Here is a 21,625-nt window from a genome sequence, read left to right as displayed (position 1 = left end):
ACCTGGGAGCACTCGGAGGCAGAGAACTAAGAGGCAGAACAAAGGCCTAAGAGGGCAGCAAATTCTGTTGCCTGCTTTGAGAGCACGGATGCTCTGAAGTCCCAGCCACTGCACTGCTCCCTCTGGGACTCGGGGTCTGTCACAGTAAAGTGATTCTGTTGACTAGATCAAGTTTTTCATACTTGACCACCAGCCCAGCAAGAAATTCTGTTTTTCCTTTTTTTTTTTTTGGCCGTACCACGTGAGTGCCAAGTGGAATTTCCTTGGCCAGGGATTGAACCTGCGCCCCTACAGTGGAAGGATGGAGTCTTAACTCCTGCACCACCAGGGAAGTCCCAAGGAAATAATTTTTCATCATGACCTAGCACACATTTGCTTATATCTGAAACTCCATGAATACTCATCCTTCTTTTGTGTAACACACTCTACTTCCTACTGTACTTTCTCTTATATTTATTATGTATGTATTAATTTATTAAGTGCCATGCCACCTCGTTTGGTAATTTCTTTAAAAAAAAAAATGTATTTATTTGGTTGCGCCAGGTCTTAGTTGAGGCATGTGGGACCTAGTTCCCTGAAAGTGCAGAGTCCCAGACACTGGAAAGTCCTTCCTTTGGTCATTTTACAGGATTCCCTCTGGGCAGCTGAGGGGGCTCGTGAGAAATATTCTTTTTAAGACCTTCAGAGGCTGCCACATCTAAGAGAGTGACAGTGCTCTGGTTTTCCTTAGGATCCCCACCTAAGTTGTAGATGAAGCCTTAACTGGACTCTTAATTTATCTTTTCCTGTAAAAAAACCCATGACATTTCCTAACCAGTTCTCCCCCTCCTTGAAGTGGAGAGTTGGTCTGGTTAATACTGAAAAAAATTTTTCCTGATATTAACCTAGAAAAAAAACATAAAACCTCATCTCTTTTCTGTGGGCTGTGCTGCAATGTTTACACGGTTCGGGCTGACCCTGTGTCCTTCAAGAGCGGGAAAGCTTGGGGTGACTTAGGATTTTACAGCTTGACATATGCCAGGCAAACAGGCAGTCTGTAAGCAAAAGCAAGGAGTACCCAGTCAAATACTTTGCACACATGCAAATGCATGGAAATTTATATGGCAAGGTCTGAATTCCAAAATTTGTTTTTTAATTAACACAGTCAACCAAATGCATAAAACCTCACAAAATGAGTGTAGTGGAAATGTCTTCTCTTCTATTTTTAGACTGAAATATGAAGCCCATAAAAGCGAGGCTGTCATGAATCTTCATGTTTGGGGATAAAGTGACTTATAACCAGGGGTGGGTGGGGGAAGAAGTCTCCACACAAGCCACATCTAACAGTGGTAAACAGTTTTTATTCAGGCAATGAAACATGGAAAAAATATATTAGTAATCATTATAATAATTTCATTTGTGTGAGTATAACTTTTACAAATATTTACCTGACATATAAAAGGGAAATCACTTGTGCATATAAAATTTATGTTGACGATTATTCCACACAACACAATCCTGACAGCAGTAGTCAATGCAGCGTTAGATTCCTCCGGACGAGGCTCCTCACACACTTCATGGCACCCATGGGAACACAGTGGAAGCAGATGTGCAATTAATTAACATTACTTGTTGGCACATTAGTAAGTACACAGGGGTGTCTATTGGCAAATACACACTTGGCTACAAGCGACACTGAAAAGTTTGCAACCTCTGAGATTTGAAAGAAATGCCTGGATCCTGTCTCACTGGGTGGAGGACCAAGCGCGAGGCTGAGGGTATAAAACCTGCAGACCACCCTGCATTGGCGGGGGGTGTGGGGAAGGTTGGGGGGTGGTTTCAGAGCTCACATTTTTATATGTCCCCTTGAAAATTATCCAGAGAGCATCACTTAACAGCAGGACAGGGAGATACTTTGTGGAGCACATTTCAGATGCCACTAAAAGGCAGAGGGGGAGAAAAGTGGCGTTCTTATGATTCTAAAGTGACGATGGGTACTGGGAAGGTTCAGGCCACACCTCAGCGCCACGCCTGGCCTTCGCCGCCTCAGTCAGAGGGCTGGATGGACGACTGCCATGGCCAGCATCGCTCGCCCCATCTCCATGGTACAACTATAACCAGAGGGTGTGTACAGATATGTGTGTGTGTGTGTGTGTATATAGTAGCTGTAACCATATTATAGTTAATAAAGTCATTCCTTAGGAATCTTGTTAGTCCAAATCTAACTGCATGCTAAGAGGCACAGAAATGGGATTGCATTTGGACGAAAAAAATCATGAAAAGTGCAATCTTTAGTCTCCAGAATGCTAGCTCTGGGCACTAGGGAGGGAGTCTTCCCCGGAAAGTGTCATTCATACGACCTTCCAGAGGAGATCCTTAGAGAGAGGGCTCTAATACGTCTATTCCTTTGCTTTTTCTACATGGGAGACTCAAGGTTTGAGAGACAGACTGCTTTTTTCAAGTCACTGGGATCTGGAGGCCAGTCAAACCTTTTTGGACAGAAGTCTCCTTGAAATACTTCTTCATGAAAAGCTTTGAAGAAGATGACCCTACAGACCTTTGGCTTGACATTCTGGGATTCCCAGACTGTTATTTGTTCTTTAATAAGGAAATAATAATCTGCCATCTTTTCAATTGTTCAGAATATATACATCTTTACTTTAAAATGCTTTGCCTGAATCATTGAATCCTTCCAACCTCTAGTTTCTCTCTTCCCAACAAGAGGATAAAGTAAGAAACCACCCGAGTCCAAGAGCAAACTTGCACGGTTAACAAAACTACAAAGACCACCAGTCGTGGACGATTCACGAGACAGCTACGAACTGCAGCAAAAGACCAAAAGGGAAAAAAGAAAAAGGGAGCTTTAGGGACTTTACTCCACTGAAAAAGGACATGCTGGATCATTTCCAGTTAGTGCACTCAGACTCGCCAAACGAGTTCTTACAACTCCGTTTTGAGCTTCAGAGTCATCGAGTCTGTTACCTGTCGGTACCATGACTGCTTCCCTATGGCTGCGTTGAGTCAGCCCAGGGATATCTGGGGCACTTCACTCTCCCAGCTTATAACCAGTCAGGATGAATCCGGGACCCAGCTAAAAAGTGTCCAGGTATTTGTGTGAGACTTGCAGAAAGCATGGGATGGGAAGAAAGAGTAACTGGCTGGTGAGAAAATCTGACTTGAGCCGTCCTCCAAAACCCAGTGTGAACCTTTCCTTGGACTCCATGTCACCTGGGAAGGCTGCCAGGTCCTCGGCGTTTCTCACGGTCATGTGCTTCCACACTTCCTAATCTTGGCTGGGTCTGAGGACACTAGAAGCCATAAGCAAAGTGGGCTTCTCACTGTTTGCAGGAGCATCTCCAAACAAAGGAAATGTCACGAGGTCTGTCAATGGCTTAGCCAACCAAGTGACGGACTGAGGAGTCTGGTTACATCAGATCCTCCCATTAAAACACTTCTCGGTAAAGACCAGCTGCACTTTGGCAAACTCAGAAATTAAAAAACAAAAACAAAAAACGGCTCTGGATCCACAGCCTCAAGCAGACCACTCACGCTCCCAAACCACTGTCCAGGCCAGCGGCTTTTTCTCATTTCCCTGTCATGTTTGTCACGGGGTGAATTACTGCCCAATTCACAAGTAATTTGGCCCACTGGGTTTTGGAGGAAAACTCTAGGCTATATTCTTATTCCCCAGAGTAGGTCTCTTTCTCTTTTTTAAATAAACATCCTTCGTTCTGCTCAGTATACTCTCTTGATGTGACAGTTGTACCTGCTACATTTTTCTTCCTGCAGGAGACTATCCATCCACTAAATCAGAAGGAAGACCATTTCCTTGTAATGGCCATGGCAGAGTGGCCAGTGGCAAACGTTACTTAATGTGGGCCTTTTTGCTTTCCTCATGCAGTGACTTTCCTCAGTAGGGTCTAGTTTCTCAGGGGTCTCTTTCCACTAGCGTGCTCAGGAAGGATTGTCATCACCTCTGTTTCAAGACACAGCTACTATTTTCTCTTTCAACACAAGCAAGAAGCCTAAAAAAAGAGGACTGTGGGATTCTAATGGAGACCATGATAATAAGCCTTTCATGCTTATTATGAAATAATAAGAGCAATATGAAACAAGTAAACACAGATACGTCACCAAAACACAGCAGCAAAGAGGTTTAGCAACGTTTCTTTCTGCAAAACTGCGAAGTGAGTTTCTCTAGTCGTGAAGCGTTGGAAGAGGGTATGGTCACACCGCCTGAGACACCTGCTCCTCCAGGGCAAAGGCTACAGTAGGGCACTCACTTCAAACCACGGGGACTGCTTCCAGGGCCTGAATGATTGTCACATCACTTCTCCAAACACAGATCATTTCTGCTTTTCTGGTTTGTTGTTGCTTTTTTTTTTTTAAGTACAAAATGTTAAAGACAGTAGGCTTTAAAATACAGCCTAAGCACCAATTATGGGAAATGCATATCAGTAAAATGGGACTTCTGGCTTGAAAAGACATTACTGACCTCCGTGGGGCTAAAGATTGCACCCGTGTGAACAGTACAACGCTAAAGAAAAGGTCACCTTGAGAAAGCAAGGGAGGGTCTCCACGAGGCACAATTCATTGCTGACGTTGTATCATGCAGTAGTTTTACAGGAAGAGGACCACAACTCACGTGTACTGGAGATAACACATGTCACCACGAAGACGCTCCGGGTGTTCAGGTTAAGACAAACGAGCGCTTTAAGATGCCTGCGTGGATTTGGTTTTGCCTATTGAATGGGAGGGGTTTCACACGGGAAATTTCCATTTGGGGGTTAAGGTTCCCCGCCACTCTGAATGGAGTCCAGGAACAGCTTGAGGAATTTGGTTTTGTGAGTAGGGGTCTGCTCCCTCTGCCAGTAGTCAAACAGCTGTGGTTTAAAAATACTCAAAATGCACTGATTTGGGGAGTGACTCATGTGATTTTCCTGCCCGTTTGGTTGAAAATTGTTAATTATACTATCTTTCAGCTTGAAAGGATTTTTTTTTTTTTTGAAAGGATTTTTTTTGGGGGGGGGGTGCTTTAGGGGAAAAAAAATTTGAAGACTAATTCATCACACTTGCAAAAATCCATCTGCTGCTTTACCTTACAGTTGCTAATGGGGTTCATTAAAGGAGGTCATCTAAACCTTTTACAAGCAGATTTCCTTTGCATATTGCAAACAGAAAGAAAATAGAGAGCAAAACGTCACTCTGGGGCAACAAATGGAAGTAGAGGGGACTGATGGCTCCAGGACGGACTTGCCAAACCCCAGTTGTGAGGGAACAAAGCAGATCCCCTGGGTCTGAGGACTAACCCCAGAGGGGCGGCGGCACCCAGGCTGAGGGCCGTCCAGACAGGGGGGGACAGGATGCCGTGGCCAAGGGTCCCCCCCATGTGACACCTGAGCCTGAGGTTAGGAGCCATGCCACACATGGAGTCTGCGGGTTTCACCTCTTCAACCCCCCAAATTCTGCAATTGGCATTTTGAGCCACAACTCTGTTTTCAGATAGGGTTTTAAGTTTATGGAAATATGCCTTTCTGTAGAGAAGTTCTTATTTGACTATGCTTCTGGGGGGCGGGGGGAACAAACCAGCATCACGTATAAATATGCGCATATGTGTGTAAGACAGTGAACGTGTCCATAAATAGGTACTCAACTGGAAGTAACAATAGGCCAGATCATCTCCTCAAATAAAACCACTAATATTGAAAATTAAATGTAAAAGATGTAATAAATAAACTTAAAAAAATCAGGTGGACAGGATATGGTCCCAAGTAATAGCCATCAAATCATAAACTGAACACACCTGGGCAAAGTAAAGAAGACTTTAAAACGAACCAAAGATAGAGAATCCTGCCCAGAGCCCATCGATGGGATGGTCGGGCCACTCTCTCCGCGTCTGCGTGATGAATCCTCCAGCGTTTTCTCGGGGCGGGCGTGTCGGCAGCAAAGCGGGACAGGCAGCAGTAGGCATGTGCTTTCATAAAGTTTTTTTTTTTTTTCTCTGCAAAGGGGCAATTATTCCTGGATAAGGCAAGATAATCGTGGTCACAAGAGAAGCAGCCGAATGCAGATCTGCTGAGCTTACAGGGGAAACTCAGTCCGTCTTTCCCAGCTTGGCAATCAGCTCGTCGCAGATTTTCGTCAGTTCTTCGATTTCTTGGTTCTGAAAAACAAACAATGGGATGATGCACTGTATGTTCCAAGATGAAAGGATTACGGTGAAATGGTCCTTAGACTGCCCATACCCTCTCTAGGCACCTGACTCAGTGGTTCTTCACTGTTCTGCATCAGAAACCCTTTTAAAGAAAGTTTTTTGTTAGTCGCCTCAGTCGTGTCCAACTCTTTGTGACCCCATGGACTGTAGCCTGTCAAGCTCCTCTGTCCATGGAATTCTCCAGGCAAGAATACTGGACTGGGTTGCCATTCCCTTCTTCAGGGGATCTTCCTGACCCAGGGATGAAATCCCAGTCTCCTGCATTGCAGGCAGTTTCTTTACTGTCTGAGCCATCTGGGAAGCCCTTTAAAGAAAGGAAGGCTCTATACCTTCTCCCCTAGGAAATGATCATATGTTCGCCAAGTTCTGCTTAGACTGAGTAAGGGGAGAGTGTAATGACTGGCCCTCTGAAGTTTGCTTCTCAAATGTCCTCGCTGTCATGGCAATCACTTGGGGGTATTTGTTAGAAATGCCGGATATCTGGGCCTCACTTGCTCCATCAGCGTCTCCAGAGACCTGGGATTCTGGAGGCTAAGATACCAAGGGCCACCATCTCTGGGGTTATCAGACCCACCCAATAAAGCCCCTGCCCTGGTGGAACAGATGCCACAGTCCTGAAAACACGTTTGGAAACACAGTAACAAAAACAGAAGAGGCACAAAGAATGAAGTCTAAGAATCACTGAGCAGCGATGGTTTTTGCTTATGTAGCAGTGTCTAGACCATGGCACCGCTGACATCGGGGCGGGGCGGGTCTTGATTGTGGGGTGTCCTGTGCACCTTGGGGTGTTTGGCAGCATCTCTTGCCTCTACCCACGAGATGCCCACAGCATCTCCCAGTCAAGACAACCACATACACCTCCAGATTTTGCCTAATGGCTCCTGGAGGGCAAAACTGCAATGAAGCGGGACAATAGCTTCATGTGTTACAGAAAAAAAAAGAAAAGAGAAAAAAGGCAACGTCGGAGCCTACGCCTTTGGTCCACTGAGCTTCCGTGAACGCGACCTTCCCTCTGCCCTGCCTGTGGGCAGGTCCCACTCACGCTCCCCTCCTCTGTCTCCACTCCAGTAAGTGGACTGAAGCGTCTGAGCAAAGAGGCGAGGTTCCTTCACCCAGACCCAAGAGGAGGGAGCCGCGGCTGAGAGGCAACACCGAAGGCCTCCCGGGCATGACACCCCACCCCTCGTACCTTCTGCTGGAGGGCCCTCTCCAGGGACTCCACCTTCATCTGCTCCTTGCGGAGCCCCGCGTGCAGCGCCGCGCTCTCGGCCTTGGCTCTCGTTCGAACCTGAGCGATCTCCTCGTTGGCTCTGTCGTGGGAGGAGGGGCAGAACACACGGCCTGTCACCGTCACGGCGCAAGAGCCAGGGGGCCGACACTTGTGGCACAGGACGAGTCGGCTGACTCACCACAGAGGGGAGACAGCAACCAGTGAGCTACAGGACTCAATTCTAATTTATAAAAATTTAATTACACATATCCGCTAAGGAGATCTCCCTGGTGCAAACTACTGGCAGAATTCATCTCAAGGCACACGGTGCCCTTCAAATTCACATGCCACCCAAGAATGGAAGCACAGGCCAGTTTCTACAAAAATCTTAGATTTTTAAAAAAAAATCCAGTACAACAGTAAGTAAGCAGGATCTTTGTGGATTAACACAGCTAACAAGTCAGGAATACTAACTGTTGGCATCTATGAAACACAGACCTACAGGCAACTTTATTAAAGAGATGCAAAAGGAAAATTTAAAAACCACAGATGTCATTTGATAAACAGTTGATTGATGAAAAGATGCTAAAAACTCACTGTAATCAGAGGCGTGCAAATTAAAACGATAAACTTTTAAAATGTATCAGCTTGGCAAAAATTAGCCAGGATGATCTTGGCCTGTGTTGGCCAAGATGCAAGGTAAACTGGCTCGGGTGCTGACGGGGAAAGAAAACCCACAGAGCCCTCTCTGTGGACGCGGTCCAGCAGGAACACCTCCGCCCAGCGAGTCCATCCTGGTCACCTCCCCCGAGGAGCAGGCGCCCCAGCACCACGCTGATGGCACAATGTGTTCACTGCCGCACTGCTCGCAACAGGAAAAGGGTGAAATGCCCGTCCACTAAAGGGATGAGATAGTCTACAAACTAATAATTAGATTGAACAACGTTCTGACATGAAAAAAAAGGGCCATAATATACGATTATGTGAAAACAAAAACCTGTGTAATACTGTATTATTTTTTTCAAAAAGTCCAAAGCCATTGGGTAGTATTTGTAAAGGCTCATAGAAAAGATTAGAAAGACGCAAAATAAACCTTTAATACAAATGCCTCTGGGGGTGGGGAGGGAAAAGGGGAACTTACAAGGCTTTACAAACAGGAAGGTGGCAGAATGTACAAGGATGTATTACTCTTTAGTTAAAAAATAAAGTTGGGTACATCCTTCATAGATCCTTTATTCCCCAGGATACATTCAAAATGCATCAGATTTAAGAATAAAAAAAATTAAGCCTTATTTAATAACCTATAATGGAAAAGAATCTGAAAAAGAATATACATATGTATAACCGAATCACTTACTTGAAACTAACACAACATTGTAAATCAACTATACTTCAACTAAAGTCAAAACAAAACAAATTTTAAAAGACAAAAAGAAAACTAAGCCATTAAAAGTACTGGAAGGCAGGGACTGCCTTGGTGGCCCAGTGGCTGAGACGCCACACTCCCGATGCGGGGGACCTTGGTTCAACCCCTGGTTGGGGAACTAGATCCCACATGCTGCAACTAAGACCCAGCACAGCCAAATAAATCAATAAAATTAAATATTAAAAACATGTTTAAAATAAATAAATAAATAAAAGTACTGGAAGGCAAACATGGGAAAATGTTTTACACTGAGCATGATGAAGATCTTTGTTATTATGACAGACGATCCTAAAGCTACAAAAGAAATGATTGAGAAATTACACTATATAAAAGTAAATTTTTGCATATCAAAAAAACACTATGGGTGGAGCCAAAAGGAAACAAACTAGAAAAATTATTCACAACTCATATCACAAAGGGCTGTCATCTGTAATATATTTATATTTAAAATACATAAGCTGACACTAGAAAACTAGGCAAAAAAGTCATTCATGGAAAAGCAAATATATATACAGATGGCTGCTAAAATATGTTCAATTTCACTCATAAAATACATATGAATCAAAACTACATTGAATAAAAGAAATGCTCTATTGCTTGCCAAAATAAAAGAAGAAACTCAACTAAACTGAAATAACCATCTTTTGCTGGTTAGATGTAGTGAAAATCTGAATCCTGATCTGTTGGTGAAGCTGCATGGGAAAAGAGCTGCTTTCACACACTGCAGGGTTGTAAGGTAATAAAAGTCTAACGAGGGCAACTGGACAATATGATCACAGTTGTAAATCCATAAATCCCTTTGCCCGGCAGTTCACGTACAGGGATCTCACCCGCCTCCCAGACGGTAATATCTGAGGTTACTTCACTGCAGCACTGTTTGCAGTAGAAGGTGCTGAGTAACCTAAGTGTCCAACAGGTGGGACTGGTTAGGTAAAGGATACATTCCCACAACGGGACACCAGGTTTAAAAAATAAATAAAGAGGCTCTTCATGGGTTGACACAGAAAGATTTCCGAAACAAACAGTGATTCTTTTTTTTCCTTTCCTCTGTTGGTCTTCCCACAACAACATGAAAAATGAAATTCTTCCGCACAGGCTCTTACTTGTCTAGTTTTTCCTCGGCGTGGATCTTCAGGGCCTGATACCGTTGCTCTTCTTGTTTAACTCTGGCTAAGTAATCTTGAGCACATTTTTTCAAGGCTTCTTCATTCTGTTACCAAGTGACAATTTAAAAGGGAAAAAACAGGTCATTTTGCTTCTCTTCTACTAGTAACCTGCCATGCGTCAAAAGCTTTCCTTTTTTAAAACATGAGAAAACCTAATTACATTCAGATGCCTTCAAATAAGACTCCATGGTACTTTGAAAAAGGCACAAATAATTCCCACTGAGGAAACTGTAGATAACATCATGTATTAACTTTCAAATCAGACACTGAGCTACACTGACACGCCTGCTTCAGGAAGTGTGCACGCAGGAGTGTGAAGTCGCTTCAGTCACGTCTGACTGTGTGCAATCCTGTGTCTGTGGCCCCCCGGGCTCCTCTGTCCATGGCATTCCCCAGGCAAGAATACTAGAGTGGGTTGCCGTGCCCTTTCTCCAGGGAAGCTTCCCCACCCAGGGATCGAACCTTCGTCTCTTATGTCTCCTGCGCAGGAGGGCAGGTTCTTTTCCAGTAGCACCACCTGGCTTTGGGAAGGCCAAAGTTATTCAAAACTGAAGGGCAGGACTTCCCTGGTGGTGCAGGGGACATGGGTTCGATTCCAGGTCTGGGAAGATTCCGCATGCCGGGGAGCAACTGAGCCCGTGGGCCACAGCCTCTGAGTCCGAGTGCAGCAACTGCCGGAGCCCACACGCCTACAGCCCGAGCTCCACAGGAAGGGAAGCCGGAGCCAAGAGGGCCTTGCTGCAATCAGAGAAGGCTTGAGCAAAGCAACAAAGACTCGGTGCAGCCAAAAGCAGACAAAAAAACTGAAGGGCAATCTGATTCCTGTTTTGGACACCCTGGACAGTCATTTTTATTTTAATATGAAAAAAAGAATACTCACTGCTATAAATGTGTCTTTAGTGATGGTGGGTGACCAAATTAAGTCAATATGCCCACTTACACCTAAATTGGAAACTTTACACTTTCTTCTTTGATACTTTCAGCTTAAATTTTTCTGTGCTATGGCTTGACTCCCTTTTACTTTTGAAAAACTGGTGAATGACCAAGAAGAACGTTTCTAGAACTCTTCCAAGGTCTGAGGGCCCCAGCTTCTTACACGCTGTGCCACACTCTGGTCGTGCCCAGGGCTTGTTGCCCTGACTGAGGAGAGGAAGGATTCAGACATGCCACCCCGGGTCCCCAATTCCCTGCTTCCAGGCCACCCACACCTTGGGCACATGGGTTTGATGACCCATCACCAAGAAGACACACCACCGAGGAGACGGAAGGCAAAGGACAGGTACCTTCTTGAACCCTTCCAGGACGCCCTTCAGGTTCTCGTATCTCCTGAACAGGTCGGACAGGGACCTTTCCACCGAGTTGAGGTCGGCCAGGGCCTGCTCCTTCTCCATGGTCAGCTGCTGGAAGCTCTTCTGAGAGCTCATGCTTGTCCTCTGTTCATCTTCTGTGAGTCACGATCAGAGAACACGCATTCACCCAACAGGCAGTTCACAGCTGCCCTCCTGAGCTGCGAGGCAGCACTCTGGGGGGGTGGAGGGGGGAACCCAGCAAGGAAGGTGACAGGTTTCCACCCTCAAGGTCTGGCACTCTGGTGGGGGAGACAGGCCACAGGTGGTTGGAAAAGAATAAAGCAGGACAGGAGGGTGGGGTGCCTTTTACACCAAACTGCCAATCAGAGGAGAGATGTGAGCAGAGACCCAGAGGGCAGGAGCCATCGGGGGCATGGATGGCATAAGTTATCATCTCAGCACTTCGGTTAACATAGAGAGACCTGAAGTGACTTAGGGAGTCAGTCCTTATGACAGCGGCTACAAGAGGTTCTAAATTCAATGCAGGAGGATGAAGCACTGTCCTTTCTGAAGGCCCTGATGGGTCTGCCGCAGGGAAAGCGGGACCTGCAGTGGAGTGAGGCCCAGAGACGTCCCACTGGAGGGGGCGGGGAGCGGGGTGGGAGGAAGGATGTGGAGAGGCCGCCCACCCTGGTGCTGGAAGTGTTCATCCTCTACAAGGAATCTAATCTTAATGGTCCTCAATATTTGCAGATTCTGTATTTGTGAATTCGCCTGCTCGCTGGAATTCCTGTGTCGCCTCCAAGTCAAGACGTGCGGTGGGTTCCCGGCTGTTTGGGGGCACGTGTGGGGCGGCAGAGAACTGGGGTCACCCGCCAAGCACGTTCTCACCTAAGGCTGGACCAGGAGGTGCTCTGCCATGTTGCACACTGCCAACAAGGGCCCTATTTAGTCTATTTTGGGCCTTATTTTTGCACTTTTGTGCTTCCTGTTGGGAAATTTTAAATGGGCCCCAAGCCTGGGGCTGTGGAACTGTCTTGTATCCTAAAAGCTACAAGGCTGGAGGTGTCTCGGGGGAAAACACACGTGAGATGAGCTTCGTCTGGGTACGAGCTCAGTATTAATGAAACAACAATACACCCTGGATAAGGTTAGGTATTGACAAAATTGTTGCGACCTCAGGCTCACAGGCATCTGCTTTGCCTTCCTGAGGATCAGTGGGTTAGAATTGCCTAATTCAGTGTTTGTGGCAATTTTATAAAAACAACAACTGCATATAGTGAGAATCAACCGTATCTCAGGGATGGACAAACTGAGATTTATATTCTGATTTGAAAATCAACTTTGGATCCTGAGGTTCATATTCTAGAGAAAAATTTCCTTACCAATCATTTGGGCAATGGTCTTCTCATACTCAGCCACAATTTTCCTTAAACAGATAAAAAGTCTTATCAGAAGAGAATATCCAGACAAGGGAAGTTGGACAAATGCTGCCCTAAACAATTAAACACAGTAACATGTACTGACAAACTTACATAACCCAGCTACCTGCTTTGGGGTGCCCCCCTGCTTTTTTTACATTTGATGTAAGATTTGTTAATGCTCAGAAAGGCTTTTCTCAAGGTTCTGTTTAACAAGGCTTACATTTTATTTGGGCTTCCCTAATAGCTCAGTTGGTAAAGAATCCGAGGAAACAACTGCCTTCATTTTTCTTTGCACCTGTGTGAACGACCCCAAGGCAGTCTATGAATTCTCCCTAGAGAAGTAACTCTTTTACAAAATGAGTTAATGATATCCTGGGGGCTCCTCCTAAGAGGCCTGATCCGAATTCAGGCTTTCCTGGCCCCAATCCACTCTTACAGGCAGTGGGTCCCCTGTGATTCAGATCCAGGTTTTATTTTATTGTCCTAATTCCAGAAGCATTTTAGTTATTCAAAGTTATTTAAAGATTACCCTGTCCTGTTCATGAAGGAAAAGTGCAATCTTTTCCTGACCCTCCAGTGACGGGTGCCCCTTCCTGAGACCCCTGGTGAGAAGAACCACTCCCTTGGTCCTCACTCTGATCAGGCATCCAAGTTCTCATGAAGGCGGCTAAAAGCTCCCCGAGATCAGGGACTGTGCCTTCCTCCCCAACAAGCCAGCACAGGGACCAGCAAGCACTCAAAACACCAAATAATACAAGAGCCACACACTAGAGTGGACCCATTTAAAATGTTTCAATCAAGTGCCCGCTGAACGGTTTGTAAATTATTTATGTCCCCCACTCTTTGATGCCATTTTTAGTTATTTCGCAGCTCTTAAATGTACGAGTGAATAGTAAAAATAAAAAGATTCCAAGTTACAGTCAGTCAGCTTTGTTTCCTGTTAAAATGCTTTTTATACTCTATCTTGTGGCTATGAAATCTGAAGCTACCATGTATAATTCGTTTTAGAAAAGGATTATGGATTGTAATGCCTCCATAATTGAAGATGTCAATAAATCTTATTATTCTATATTTCAAATGGGTATTTTTGCACAAATTTGTCTTTTCAAAAGACAAGGATTCTGTGGGTTCTGCTTACTTGTCATGTTCTGAACAACCCAAAATAAGCTACCACATTTGAATACAGAAACTGGTCAGTAATCCTCAGGAAATGACCTTACCCATCACAAATTAAGGTACAAATAGCAAAGCCCTCAAGTTCTCAAGAGCTGGTTCTATGTAAGCAAGTACTGTGCTCACTTCCTTTCCACTAAATCTAATAATACATAAAGGTACCCACCCCTCTCCCAAACCTCCAGCCTAACCTCATCTCCAAGACTTCTTGCCGGGTTTCTTCGTATTTTTTCTTCCATTCATTCGCTTCGATCTCTTTAGTGATTATCTAGATTATAATGCAGACAAAGCTTAGTTTTACCGACTCAGTCTCTTTACAGTTTGAATTCAAGACTAGAGCCTGAAAACAACACACAGCCAATGTTCATCCCAAGATATTCATTCTACATTAGGAATAAAAAACTTCAACTTCTGTGTGTAATGCTCATAGACACTGGGGAAATGTTGTCAGCCACATAAGGATGCTGAAACGTGGTCACCAGGGTGAAGGGGAGCAAGAACCTCTCCCAGGAAAGCCCCAGGTGGGAATTACCATCTCTATAAACTCCAGGTTGGTCCAGGGTCTGGCTCTTGGCCTAGAACCCTGCTGGGTCAGGACGCCAACAGCTGAGCCACTGGTCTAGCAGACTCCTCTTAAAGGTAAGACGCCAGAGCCCCACTTTATTAGTAATTAGGCTGAGACATGAAACCGTCACAGGATCAGAGCCGGGGGAGCTGGCCTGGCCAGGCAGTCTCTTTCTGCAGAGATTTCGGACTGAGTCAGAACAGGGCTCAGAAGGTCAGTGCCTCCGGGCAGAGGCACCCAACTCAAGGTGGGCAAGATCCTGCTTGTTAGACCAAGACCCATATCCTACATTTGGGAGGCCCATGCTAGCTGGAAAGGAACACTCTAAATTTACGGTCTCAGGCGCCTCTTCCCCTGAACAAGGCTCAGATGGGTACCTGTCGTTCTCCTGCGATTATACTTCCCTGTGCTTCTTTCTGATTGGTACAATCTTTATTTTGGTGCCATGAAGCAGGATTTCAAGAACCAGAAGCCAGCCTCTCTGCTTCAGGGAGGAAGTAGGAACACCTTTGTGTTTTTTTGGTCACTCTTTACAGCATACAGGATCTTTTCTTAGTTCCCCCTGTAGGGGTGAAAGTCTTAACCACTGGACCACCAGGGAAGTCCTAGCACATCTTTGCTTTGATACATCTGGTCAGTGGTTATCTCATAATTTTAACTCTCAGAAGAAAGAAGACACTTTTCTCATTTACAAGACTTTGTGGAGCCTCCTGACCACAGCGTTTTGACAACAGGACTAGCTGACACCACTAATTACCAAAGTTATTGCTCTGTTTTAAAGGTTTGAAAGACCTAGGTCAGAAGTACCTAATTAACCATTTTCATCACATTATAAAAATAAAATCACTATACCAAGGGAATTACCTTCTTTTAAAAAAGTGGAACAAATCCAAGAAACATATAAACCAAACACATCAAACACAGCACAGAGGTGTAAGGGGAGGGTGGAAAGGAACTAATGGTACCTAACAAGTATCTTTCCTATTTTCCAGATCACCCAGGAAAGGCCTGGCAGTGATCTATTTCAAACAGAAGACGTTCAATAAACATGACAGAGGAACTTGAGAGTTAATTAAAGAATGGATGAAGGTAGGAAGCAATTTTATATTCCTACAAGTCTAGAATTGAGGAACTCTTAGGCATGAGTCTATATCCTCTGTAAAACGAATGTGCTGACTTAGTTACATATGTGGGTAAAGTTGGAAAAATTCGGTACTTAAAACTTGAAGGATAAGTGATAAAGAAGTGTGCTGAAAAGTTCTCAAGGACACTTCCAAGCATCAGCTTTGCCCCTTGGACACCAGAAGGCCAGGACTGCAGCTCCAAAGGGCCGTTTTACAGGGAGCCCTTTATATGAGCTCTCCAGCCAGGGAGGAAGAACTCAAGCCAGCGGAGATGGAACCTCCCCACTGACACACGGGCTTGACAAAGAAATGAGCAACAGCGGACGTGGCACGGAAGCCTTCACCTCTTCCCTTATCAGGGTGAGCACGGCGGTCTTATCTGATTCGCTGAGGCAGATGCCGTCCAGGGGGCTCTCCACTCCGCAGCCCACGGACACGGGGCTCTTCTCCACCGGGGACTCCAGCAGTGCCTGTGGGGGGAGCAGGTGCAGGTAAGACGTATGGGCCTCGGCTGCTTAACCCCAAGTACCCTTCCACGACTTCCTCCTGATGAGAATGACCACATCCTTTAAAAACAGGTTGGAAGGGCAGGGGATGGGGGGAGCCAGAGGGGGGCAGGGGAGGGGGGAAGGAACCAGCAGGGGGAAAGCTTTAAATCAAAAACAAAAAATTAAAGAATGACCTTACGATTGTGAGTGGGGGGAGGGGGAAGGACAGGGGAAAGGGATGGTTAGGGAGTTGGGGAGGCACAGGTACACACTGCTGTATTTAAAAATGGATGACCAACAAGAAGGACCTGCTGAATACAGCTCAGGGAACTCCGCTCAGTGTTCTGTTGCAGCCTGGATGGGAAAGGGGTTTCGGGGAGAATGTGTGTGTCAGTCGCTCAGTCATATTGGACTCTTTGCAACCCCGTGGACTGTATCCTGCCAGGCTCCTCTGTCTGTGGGATTCTCCAGGCAAGAATACTGGAGTTGCCACGCCCTCCTTTAGGGTATCTTCCTGACCCAGGGATCGAACCCGAGTCTCCTTCGTCTCCTGCACTGGCAGACGGATTCTTTTACTTCTGAGCCACCAGGGAAGCCCTTGGGGGAGAATGAATACATGTACATGTAGGACTGAGTCCTTTCGCTGTTCACCTAAACTATCACCTTTTTAACTGGCTATGCCCCAATACAAAAATAAAAGTAAAAATTTTTTTAAAAAAGGAAAAAACATTCTAATGAGTATCAGGCAGGTCTGAGATTCTCTTTTAACAGGTGACTTAAGAGAAGTTTTCTTCTCATTCAAAAAGGAGAGAGTGCAATTATCTCAGAGGTCAGTCACCAGACAGTCATGTGCAGAAGAGAGAAAAACACCTGCTGTTAATATCCTGTGAACCTGGGGATCTCTGGGGATGACGTGGTCCATGGAAATAAATTTCAAAACGCGTGTCAACCTTTTTACATGCTGCCTCCTGTGTACTACACTTTGGCCACTTTGGATGGAAATGTTTCTAAAATGACTCTCAGGCCTAAGCAGGCAGAAATGGCGAAGATAAGTGAACGCCGACCCCACCCCGGGACGACCTGGGGTCGTTGGGAACGGGAGAGGCCCCGAGGACTGGCGCGCAGACCCAGCAGTGCCGTCGGGGCACAGGCGTCAGGGTCTGGGCTGCAGTTCCTCATTCCAGACCTTCCTGCCGGAGTTTTTAGCTCCCTTCTGCTAACATGTCACCTTCTGAGGTGCCAGCCTGATTTTTTACCATAAACATGCGTTCCCGGAGCCATGGGCGGTTAGGATTTTGTTTTTCACAGGGATGTGGACTCTGTACCACATTTCTTCCTAAAAAGCATTTTTGAGGGCTATTTCCTCCCACCTACGTTAACTTTTTGCATAAGTGGAGAAAAATCTGATCCATTAACAACCAAAATGCCAGCCAAAGTGACCTGGGAATCTTTTTTTCTTTAATTATTAGAATTAGGGTTAAGATTCTGGAATAATCTTAATCATCTAAAATGTCAGCATGACTGACCAATTAGTTTACTGATTATAATCGATCTGGTTCTCTGGTGTCTTGTTTGAATCAAATTTGAATAGGAAATCCAAGGTCAACTTAGACCAGGGGTTTGTAAACTTTTCAAGGTCATTATGGACCGACCCTCACTTTAGAAAACACTCAAGACACACTCACCCTCCCTCTAGCAAGGACTCAGACACACACACAGTTTCTGCAAACAGCTTCACAGCCCTCAGCTGAGGGCCCAACACAGAAACCCTGGGCTGAGGCCACAGATACGGGAAACACACAAGCCACAGGCTGGCAGTGCCCTTCCCAACAGCGTTTGGGGGAGGGCGGCCCACCACCTGATAGAAGCCCAAGGCCCCCAGAAACACTCTTATCTTGGGAAAGACCCGTCACCAGAGCCAGAAGGCAGTCTCTAATAAGACGGCCCCAGTGACCCCAGCTCCTGCATGAGTTCTGCAGCCTCCCACCACCCCGAGTTAGTCTGGACCCAGCGACGCTCGTCTAGGAACAGAAGATAGTAAACATCACCGGGTGTCACTGGTTTACAAACAGGCTTCAGGCTGTGAGAAGCTCTGGAGAAGCCATGTGGGGAGGTCTCGCTGTGTGAGAGGGCCTGAAGTGGATCCACCCCAATGGAGCCGGGAGGTGACCGCAGCCGGTGACAGACCCCGAGTCAGGGGCACCCAGCCAAGCCGCTCTGGGACTCCTGACCCCAAAATTAGGAGACCGAGAGCGTGTGCTGTCGGTCACTTGATCACCAGCACACTGGACATCTGAGTCACCCCCTTACCTCTTGTGCCACGAACTCCTCATCAAGAAACCTCCCTCTGGGGACTTCCCTGGTAGGTCCAGTGGTTAAGCATCTACCTGGCAATGCTGGGGACTCAGGCCTGATCCCTGGTCAGGGAACTAAGATCCCACATGCCACGGATCAACTAAGCCTTCAGGCGGCAACTACTGAGCACTTGAACCACAGCTAGAGTCCGAGCACCGAAATGAAAGATCCCACAGGACGCAACGAAGACCCAACGCAGAAAAAAACAAACAAAAAAACCCAAGCAAAGAAGAAACCTCCCCGCAGCAGTCATGCTTCCCCTGTGTAACTCGCCTACTAGGTACTGCCCACACTTTTTTTTAATTTGTTTTTCCATTTATTTTTATTAGTTGTAGGCTAATTACTTTACAATATTGTAGTGGTTTTTGCCATACATTGACATAAATCAGCCATGGATTTACATGTGTTCCCCATCCCAATCCCCTCTCCCCACACTTTTGGTTCATCTTGTTATACTGATGATTTTAAATGAATACATTTTATATCAGTCTTTTGAATAAGTCAGAATCCCTGGGAAACTGGCCCCCTGTGCCTTCCATGACCCTCACGTTAGAAAGAATTTGGGAAATAAGCCAAGTTTTCTTGGTAGGGAAAATATCTGTCTCTTCTGGAGTTCTGCATCTCAGGCATCTGCGAGGGGATAAATGAATTCGGCCTGCCTGCCTGTTTAACGACTTCGCTCTAACAGACGAGGTATCTGGAAGGGGCAGCGTTCTGCGCTGGAAGATCAGACAGACCTTAGACAGAAGTGAACATACCCAGAGGCCTGGGCTCTCCCTGGCCACTCCCGCTGCCTGGCCATATGCCACAAGCCTAGTGCTCAAAACGCAACAGCTCTTATGAGGAATTTATAGCTGTGGCCTATTTTAGCTGCCTTTCCTGGTCCTCTAGGATTTATTTAGCTTTCTTACATTCCTCAGTCCTTCATGATGTTTCTCAAACAACACAGAAAGCCTACAGAATCTACCATCATCAGAAACTGGCCTGGCCATCTCTTCCAGGGCTGGGCAACCTAGTATGTGTTTAATAAAGATGTTAAACCAATCAGATCACTTATCACTTACATTCTTCCAAAAGGATCCTGCTTCACATCTCCTAGTCCTTATCCCTGTCCCACAAAGCATCTACCCTTGGGGACCCATGAAGACCTGTCTACAGACAGTGGGGCCCAGGGATGTCTTGGCTGCAAGTTGACAGTGAGCACAAATGCCACAAAGTAATTCTCTGCACTTGTCCTGGTGATGGGAGAATCTGGGTTCCTCATCTGTCAGGCTCATCCCATTTGTTCTTGAACCTGTCAGAGCAGGGCCCCCTCCCCCCACCACTTCTAACAGAGACACATTGTGAACTCAACGTTTGAGAAGTTTAAGGTTTCTCTGAAAAAAATAATAAACTCAATCCTAAGTTGAGAGATGCTGCAGACCAGCTGCTGAGAAGTGAGACGACTGTCCGCTGGCCTTAGTCATTTCACCCTGGCCATTCCCCCGAGCTGGATGGAGGATGCAATAGGAACACCCTTCGAAGTGACACTCAGAGGCTCACAAATGCAAAAGCTAGATTGAACAGATTTCTCTCCTTTTTAATTAATTGATCTTTTTGCTGCCCTGGGTCTTTGTTGCTGTGTGCAGGCTTTCTCAAGCTGCAGTGAGTGGGGACTACTCTTCGTTGCAGAGCATGGGCTTCTCACTGCGGTGACTTCTCTTGTTGCGGAGCATGGGCTCTAGGTGTGGGGGCCCAGTAGTGTGGCACACGGGCTTAGTTGCTCCCGGGTGGATTCTCTTTTTTTTTTTTTTTTTTAGTGTATGTGCTGCCGAAGAGAGCACCCAGGTGGATTCTTAACCACTGGACTGCCAGGGAAGCCCTGAACAGATTTCTTACGCGGTGTTTTGAATATCGCAAGTTCTTTATGCAGGGTTTATTCAACATTCTAAAGAAGTAGAAATTAATTTCAGCCAGTTCAACTGGGATTACCATTCAAAGATCATGACCCAGGACGTGCTCTTTGCAAGGGGCACTGCAGAGAAACCCCCTCAAATCCCAGAGGAGTGCTTCTGTCGAGAAACAACTGTCCTTTGTGATGTCCCTGACCCCTATGTGCATGTCCTCCTCCTGCCTGGTGTCCACAGGTCCCTCCCCCGCCCCACATCACTCACTCTGCGCCCTCCAAGGAAACACGTGGGTCATGGCCCAACAGTGAGTCATGAAAACAGTTCCTGGAGCAAACAATGTGCATTAAAAAGCTGTAACGGAATAGGAAAAAACCAGAATGAACCACTGGAAGAAACGTGGAACTGTCTTGTGCAATTTGTTTTATAAAAATACAAACGCACGTGTGGAGAGAGTTTCCTATGTATCTATTAGTTAAGATGCAAAACGTAGGCATTCCCGGTGGTCCAGTGGTGAGAGTGGTGCTCTCACTGCTGGGGACCCAGGTTCAAGCACTGGTCAGGGAACTAAGATCCTGCAAGCCTACTGGAGTGGCCAAAAAAAGATGTAAAAATGTATTTTTACTGTGGATCAAGGTAAAGAATGTTTCCATGGCAAATTCACCTACTCCTTCAGCTTCAACCATCCTAAGGCCCCTCAGATCTATTAAAGCCAAGCCACACTTTTCCTGAGCTTGGGCTGTGTACTTCTCACTGCCTACAGGACATGTGAACCGAGAAGCTGGCCACACAGACGTCTCAAGGCCACACGTCTAACACTGAACTTGCACGATTCCGCTCTCTCTGTATTCCTAGTATACTGGCTCCTGTGTTCAGCAGTGTTCACTGTGGTCAAGGCTGGGATACAGCAGTGAGCACAGTCATAGCTCCACCTCGTGGAGGAAGCCAGGGAGAAAAGACAGTGACCCCAAGGGGCAGGTCCACAGAACTGAATGAAACCCCGTCTGCTTGGGCACGTATGTGACGTGGGAAGGAGGCAGGGTTCGTGCAGAAAACCAAGTCAGCAGCAGTCGAGTCTGAGCTGAGCCTAGAAACAAGGAAAGCCAATGAAACAGTTTAAGCAAAAAGGAACAACTCCAGCTTATGGAAAAGGAGGACAGAATAATCCCCGGAAGAGGGAAGTTTGTTAGGAAACTGCCACCATATTTAAAAAGGCTGGTGGTGGCCACAGGTTTGACAAAAGTGGAAGGATTTACAACACTTAATCAAAGTTAATTCCACTAATAACAGGACACATGGACACACTGACACCCACAAGGTCACTTC

General features: G+C 46.1%; 1 protein-coding gene across 13 annotated transcripts in view; it reads right to left on the bottom strand.

Moving 5' to 3' along the window:
* Nucleotides 1-1,320: 1,320 nt before the first annotated feature.
* Nucleotides 1,321-21,625, bottom strand: part of TACC1 (transforming acidic coiled-coil containing protein 1) — a 120,104-nt gene continuing 99,799 nt past the window's right edge. For all 13 annotated transcript variants that reach the window (XM_043454650.1, XM_043454646.1, XM_043454647.1 and 10 more), the window contains 7 exons: nucleotides 15,915-16,040; nucleotides 14,073-14,149; nucleotides 12,670-12,713; nucleotides 11,279-11,439; nucleotides 9,933-10,039; nucleotides 7,383-7,503; nucleotides 1,321-6,142 (listed from right to left, as the gene is read on the bottom strand). In XM_043454650.1, the coding sequence (XP_043310585.1) occupies nucleotides 6,074-6,142; nucleotides 7,383-7,503; nucleotides 9,933-10,039; nucleotides 11,279-11,439; nucleotides 12,670-12,713; nucleotides 14,073-14,149; nucleotides 15,915-16,040 (705 nt within the window). In that variant the 3' untranslated portion in view covers nucleotides 1,321-6,073. The remainder of the gene's footprint in view (nucleotides 6,143-7,382; nucleotides 7,504-9,932; nucleotides 10,040-11,278; nucleotides 11,440-12,669; nucleotides 12,714-14,072; nucleotides 14,150-15,914; nucleotides 16,041-21,625) is intronic.

The sequence above is a fragment of the Cervus canadensis genome, chromosome 31 (assembly GCF_019320065.1).
Source record: "Cervus canadensis isolate Bull #8, Minnesota chromosome 31, ASM1932006v1, whole genome shotgun sequence".
NCBI classification, from domain to species: domain Eukaryota; kingdom Metazoa; phylum Chordata; class Mammalia; order Artiodactyla; family Cervidae; genus Cervus; species Cervus canadensis.
Note: the sequence above shows the minus strand (reverse complement) of the source record. Positions and strands in the feature narration are given on the sequence as shown.